This window comes from Lolium perenne, chromosome 6 (genome assembly GCF_019359855.2).
Source record: "Lolium perenne isolate Kyuss_39 chromosome 6, Kyuss_2.0, whole genome shotgun sequence".
NCBI classification, from domain to species: domain Eukaryota; kingdom Viridiplantae; phylum Streptophyta; class Magnoliopsida; order Poales; family Poaceae; genus Lolium; species Lolium perenne.
The window spans coordinates 144,096,068-144,102,362 of record NC_067249.2 but is presented as its reverse complement, the minus strand read 5'-3'; the positions used below and the strand labels follow the sequence as shown (position 1 = coordinate 144,102,362).

General features: G+C 44.5%; 1 protein-coding gene across 1 annotated transcript; it reads left to right on the top strand.

The window, feature by feature from the left end:
- Nucleotides 1–240: 240 nt before the first annotated feature.
- Nucleotides 241–4,661, top strand: LOC127307350 (uncharacterized). The gene is made up of 9 exons (XM_051338089.2): nt 241–539; nt 647–874; nt 1,454–1,575; nt 1,825–1,885; nt 2,409–2,549; nt 2,980–3,087; nt 3,381–3,609; nt 3,972–4,220; nt 4,332–4,661. The coding sequence occupies exons 1-9, from the start codon at nt 402–404 to the stop codon at nt 4,409–4,411; spliced, it is 1,356 nt and encodes a 451-aa protein (XP_051194049.1). The 5' UTR covers nt 241–401; the 3' UTR covers nt 4,412–4,661.
- Nucleotides 4,662–6,295: the final 1,634 nt, after the last annotated feature.

Genomic DNA, 6,295 nt, shown 5'->3' with positions numbered 1-6,295 from the left:
ATCTACGAGCATGGATGTATTTTCCAGCTACTCAGCTTTAACATAGGTAGTTACTGATGTGCGAAGACGTGATGATTTGTGTGTGTTCATGTATCGTGATCCAATAAAAGGTTACAAATATACGTAGTATATGTCTACACCTTTTACATCTTAAAACCAAATTGAGAGGACATGTTCTCAAACAAAGAAAACAAAGGGAGAGAAGTCATGGTCATCGAGCTGTTTCTTGCTCCGCCTGCCACCAGCGCCCTTTACCACGCCACACGTATCACCACGAAGGATCAGTCGATCTTCCGCTCACAAAAATAAAATTAAAAATTCGCCTTGGGAATTGGAATATCCCATCTCTCTCCCACCATTTCTCCTCTGCTCTCCACCTCCAAGCTCGCTCGCTCGCATCAATGGCCAGCTCCGGGCTCGTCCCCCTCCTCGTTCTCCTCCTCGTCGTCCCCTCCCTCGGCGCGCGCGCGCCGCCCAACGCCACGGCCGTGGTGTCCAGGATCGCATTCGGCTCCTGCGCGAACCAGAGCGCGCCCCAGGTGCTCGACGGAACGCCCACCGCACCGCCTGCGCTTGACTTTCCCGGCTTTGCTTGAGTAGTTGAATGGAGCTGATGGGGGTTTTGTTTGCTTTTCTTGCCTTGCAGCCCGTGTGGGAAGCTATCTTGGGGTTCGACCCGCAGGTCTTCATCTGGCTCGGGGACAACGTCTACGGGGACAACAAGCGCCCGTCCCGGGTGTTCGGGCGGGAGCGGACGGTGGGGCCATGGAGGAACCTGCCGCGGTTCTACCCGGCGACGGAGGAGGAGCTGCGGAGGAAGTACGAGCTGGGCAAGGCCGTTCCGGGGTACGCCAAGCTGAGGGAGACGGCCCAGGTGAGCTCCCGGCCGTTTGCTGCCTTGAATTGGTAGCTGCAGTCAATTGCTTGTGTGCTCTGTAGTCGATTGCCTGTGTACTCGTTAGTAGGTCGTCTATACTTCTCTTCTTTCTTTAGGGTCGGATCAGTTCCTGTCTGCTCTGTTTCTTGATGGCACCCTCTTTTGTTGGTAGTGACTTGACTTCAGTGACTTGTGAGATTTTGTTTCTCTAGAGGGTTAAAAAGGCCACTGTTTTGTTTGGTCTCTGTGTCTGGAAGTCCAAAATTGTTGTTGGAGCTGGGTGGGGGTTTCTTGGGGGTTTGTGGGTGTATTATCATTATCACAAAATCCAACATGTGCATTGACGCACTGGCATTGTCCAATATCATGAAATGCAGATATGTTGATGGCATTCCACGGCTGCGGATGAGTCTATTTTATGCTACCACTCAGCGGTAGCCGGTAGGACGACACAGAATAGTACTTGTTCATTTTATTGCTCAATGCCATGTTTGGGACAATTTTTGTATCTGCTGCGCACATGAAGATTCTTGTAACATTGAGGACCTGGTATCACTAGTTTGCTATAATTTGCAGGTGATTGGAACATGGGATGACCATGATTACGGATTGAATGACGCAGGAAAGGAATATAGTGGGAAAGTATTTAGTCAAAGGCTTATGTTAGATTTCTTGGATGAAGCTGAAGATAGTTCACGGTATATATGCAGGAATACTTATGAATTCTTGATGTTCTTTTGCTATGCAGTCATTTCTTTATAAATTATGCTACTCTAGTATGCCTTCTTTTTTGTTTGTTTTTTATGATGTATTTTGGTAATCTGTTTTCTCGTAGAATATTCAGATCTTCTATGACCAAACATTCCTGCTTAGGTTTCATGATCTTCACACCTACAGTTGTAGGCCATCAAAAACCTGATAGTACTCCATCTCTCTTGTTTATTTAGGAGGAAACAAGCTGGTGTTTATGCCTCATACATGTATGGTCCTGAAGGAAAACGGGTGAAGGTAGAGCCTATTATACCATGTGCAACTTTCTCTATAATTTTTTAGATTTGTATACGTCAAATTGTTCAAATATTATCCCTCCATAGGTGTACATAAAGGTGTTGGTGATCTTTCCAGTCTGCACCATGTGTCCCTTTGTACTTGATTTTGTAGTAAATGATGTCCAAGGTTTGTACCAAATTGTGAATTCACAGTAGGGTAACAACTTAGTACTGTGTAAATTCTGATTTGCTTGATGTTGCTTTTGCTTTACATATAGCTATATGTTTTTTACTGTTAAGTTTGCCGGCTCACCGCACAGTTAAACACACTGCACCTATTGAGTTCACAACCAGTATAAAGTACCAACCTAGCAGATGTTATGAGCAACGCACATAAATTTTGAGTTGTTGACAGTTGGTATGTGCTCTAGTATGGCCATCTATCAGTCAAAATCACCAAACTGAACCACTGTATTTGCAAATTCTGTTTCATCATTAATTTTACGTGCACTAGATGTTCATACAATAATGCTTTATTACAGGTAATTATGTTAGACACTAGATATCACAGAGATCCACTCTTAAGTGATGGAACTATACTTGGAGATCCTCAGTGGCAGTGGTTGGAGAGGGAGCTGCACGGTCCTCCGTCAGAGATCACCATCATTGGATCTTCAATTCAGGTATATATTCTCTCCCGGTCCTAAAATAGACACAAGAGTAAATTCTGGTGGCTGTGTATGATGATCTTCTTCCGATAGAAGTGGATATAGCATATTGCTAAATGCAAATCTGGCCTAGGATCATGACTTGCCATAGTGAAACCATGTTGCCAACTTTTGATGTGTATAAAAGCATTAGAAACATACAGAAACTTAGTGAGGTACAAGGAGTAATCTTTGTAGACATCTTAACAAAATTTTATGGCAGGTGATAGCATACAAGCAAAAGCTACCGGCATTTATGATTGCTTTGTTTAGAGAATTTGAAGATTATGATCTTTCACCTGTTTGGCAGCTGCTGAATGACTGTAGAAGATCTTATTCCTAGTCACTTATGTTATATGTTTCAGTTTTAATCGAAATAGTCGTAAATAACGTAATTATAATGCAGGTAGTGTCCAATCTTTCTGCCACAACTGGACCTTTATTCTATGTGGAGTCCTGGGCGCGCTTTCCAAGGGAGAGAGAACGTCTGTTTCGACTGATTGATAGCAGTAAGGTTGCTTACTATTACTTTACTTAAAAACAATCCATGTTTGGCATATTTACTAAATTAAGTGGCTGTCATATTTCACAGTTTTTTATTTATGACTTATGTGAAGTATTCTAATAGTAGAAAAAATGCTGCCCAGTTTGATGGCAGATGTCATTGTAGTACATTATAAAGCTTTAAACTTCCTCCTCCTATGAAGAGGTGGTGGATTTTTTTCTAAGATTCTACAATGTCATCTAAAATGAACGTTGGTCTTACTGTTTATTACTTGTTAAGGAACTTGTGCTGACTATATGCAGAGAAATGGTGTATTATTTATCAGCGGTGATGTTCATTTTGGAGAAATCGCTCGTTTTGACTGTGGCGCTCAATATCCATTGTATGATATTACCTCAAGTGGTCTTACCCAATCCGTCGAGAATTCCGTTCCAGCAATATTTCAGTCTGTTATGAGACTCCTGGCTTGGCTAACACCAACGCCCATGCGAGTCTTCAACCCTAGTTGCCGTCACAAATCATGCTCGTATGGTAAGCTTTCATTTCCTTAGAATATCACGTTGGCATGTCCCCCTAAGAATCAGTTACTGTAGGATGTGTTCTAGAATTTTGTCTTACATGAATTTCCTTGCTTATGATGATATGACGATACGAAGGTTCTATTCAGTTACTGCTGTAACAGGATTATGTTCCTTTGTTTGCCCGATTTGCATATTAGTACTGGTATCTTCACTAGTTTTTTTTTTCCTTCCAAAAGCTGCAGTTTAATGCTAAAACTTCACCATGAATCATGTGAAATGAAGTTTCACCCCCTATCTTATTAATTTTCTGTTGTTCTTTGGTTTGTGTTTGAACTCCTTTATGGGTTGGTGTTCTGTTGCTGTATCTATCAGGTCAACCAAATTTTGGAGCAATTGAGATAGATTGGGGTGCAGTACCTCCCAAGATTAAAGTTGAACTAAAAGATTTACAGGGTAATTCTGTTGCTGGTGTGGAGTTCCCTATATCCGAACTGAAGCGATCAGATGGGCATTTGAACAAAAAACAAGGGCATTCTTTTGAACGGCATTGTAATCTCGAAACAGAGCTTCCATGGTTGGTACGGCGCCGCCTTGCTCTGCTGTTCATTGGCACCATTGCTGGTAAGCTATTCACATCTATCTCAACATTGCAAACCAGTGTCTTGCTTTCCTGGCACCGCAACACTTCATCTAGTTGTATGTCTTACCACGGATATCATATGTCATCTGCAGTTTTTGTTGTAGCTGTGGTGCTGGTTGGAGTCGCCTGCTTTTCAGCTACTAATATGGTCACTAAGTACAAGGTGGCATAGCTTGGCACTACAGAGGATTTCGGTCTGACTACACTTGGAAAAACTGAATTAGACACTGACCAGGGATGTTCACGGGCTAAGGATCACTATGACATTTGAATGTAAATATTGCATGCTGTGCATCGTACACATCACGGAACTGATACGTGTAACGTGGGTACGACGAATTTTTGTGTAGTATCTTGTCGAAGTTGTCTCATGGAAATTCATTTGGTTGATGATGAATGGATATGTACTGCATTTTTGTGCCTTTTTCTTTGGTTGGTAGGTAATGATGAATGTGAATGATGATGATGGGATGGGTACCTAGTAGAGACTTGTTGCCATCGGAGTCTTCCTGATCGAAAGGAGTTCTTGTTCTTGACCCTTGTGCTCTGTTTGGAAGCTCCGTGGGTCATCGCTCGCCTTGTCCGTTGCGAAGACACGGACCAGACATCGTACTTATTGCTCTAGGACGTGTTTGGTAGCTCACTACTGAGGGCGTGTTTGGTAGCCCACTACTGCGCCAGTCAGATGGGCCTCCCTGCGTGTCATGAACGGCCACCGTTTGGTAGCCTGTGCGGCCTTTTGTGCGCGGGAGAAGGAAGCCATACCCTATCGTTTGGTTGCTCGTTTCCAGCCTAACTTGCACGCAGAAAAACAGAAATCAGATGTTTGGTTGCTCAAATCACAGTTCTATGTCATCATCACAATTCAAATAGGGCGAGATTACCATGCCATAGCATGTTACATACGATCAGACACCACTCAGAAGAACAAGATCCTCACGATCACCACGATGAGGAAGGTGATGATGTAATCTTTGACCCGACTGGGACGTACCTCCGGCGGTGCTCCTTGTAGAGCATGTACTTCCTCCGGCGGCAGCTGTGCTAATGGCACTGCCTCATTGATGGCCTGATCTTCCAGTAACTCCTCTTCCAGTAAGGTGGGGTACTCTTGATGTACCTCCTCCAATGTTTCATACCCTCGGTAGCTGTTGTTGGAGTAGCCACTGACCTGGTCTTGACACACCCTCCATGAGCTGTAGATTCCTCGAAGCTGTCCGTGGAACACCACATACCTAGCACAACATAAGAAAACAAGTAATCGATCACAACCATGAAGCAATTCAGAAAAGAGCAATAGAACAACACAAGTGTTGACAACAAATGATAAACTAACATGGGCATGCATGATCATTCCAAAAGTGGATCACAAGTTCATCCTACACTACCATGGTGTCATCCTACCACCACAACAAAAGTGGGTGTCATCCTAACACCGCAAGTTCACCATCACATGAGGGGTTAGTATATACCACCTCATCATAGTTACAAAAGGGGGCCATCAAATGTTTTTCATCCCTAGCTGCTGCCAGAATTTACATCATCATCACCACCACCAGGTCCATGCATGCATCCCTGAACCACCCCCTCAAGGGCACCACTGCACCTTTGAGTGGTACTTGCCAAGGTAATTCCTCAGCCAGAGGACACGGTGTGGCTCGATCATGCCGACGAAGCTGGAACCCTGGGCCTTGTGGTCGACGAGGTGGCTCAGGGTGGCCATGAGATCATCCTCGGCAAAGCCAAGCATGTCCATGACCGTATTGTACAGGTCAGGGTGCATGTCTGTGGGCTTGTTGTCCCTGATGGCCTGTGCGACGTCCTTCAGAACAACAATCATGTTGGTGAAAGCCACCAGCTCGTCGTCGGCGAAGGCGCCTCTCTTCCTCTTGCCGACGGTCACGTTCTCAGGCGCGTCGGCAGCCTTCTCAGGTGCCCCATTGAGGTTGACCGTGTCGGACTCCTAGGTTCCAGCATCCTCAGGTGCAGGATTTGCTGCAGCTGACAAGGTATTAACTTGTCAATGCCTACGGATTGTAGACTAGGGTTTAGTTAG

Bases quoted from the DNA above. Each gene is read 5' to 3' on its own strand.
- LOC127307350 (XM_051338089.2), top strand. From the start codon at position 402: ATGGCCAGCTCCGGGCTCGTCCCCCTCCTCGTTCTCCTCCTCGTCGTC. The intron at 540-646 runs GTGCTCGACGGA...CTTGCCTTGCAG, and splicing joins CGAACCAGAGCGCGCCCCAG to CCCGTGTGGGAAGCTATCTT. The intron at 3,610-3,971 runs GTAAGCTTTCAT...TGTATCTATCAG, and splicing joins TCACAAATCATGCTCGTATG to GTCAACCAAATTTTGGAGCA.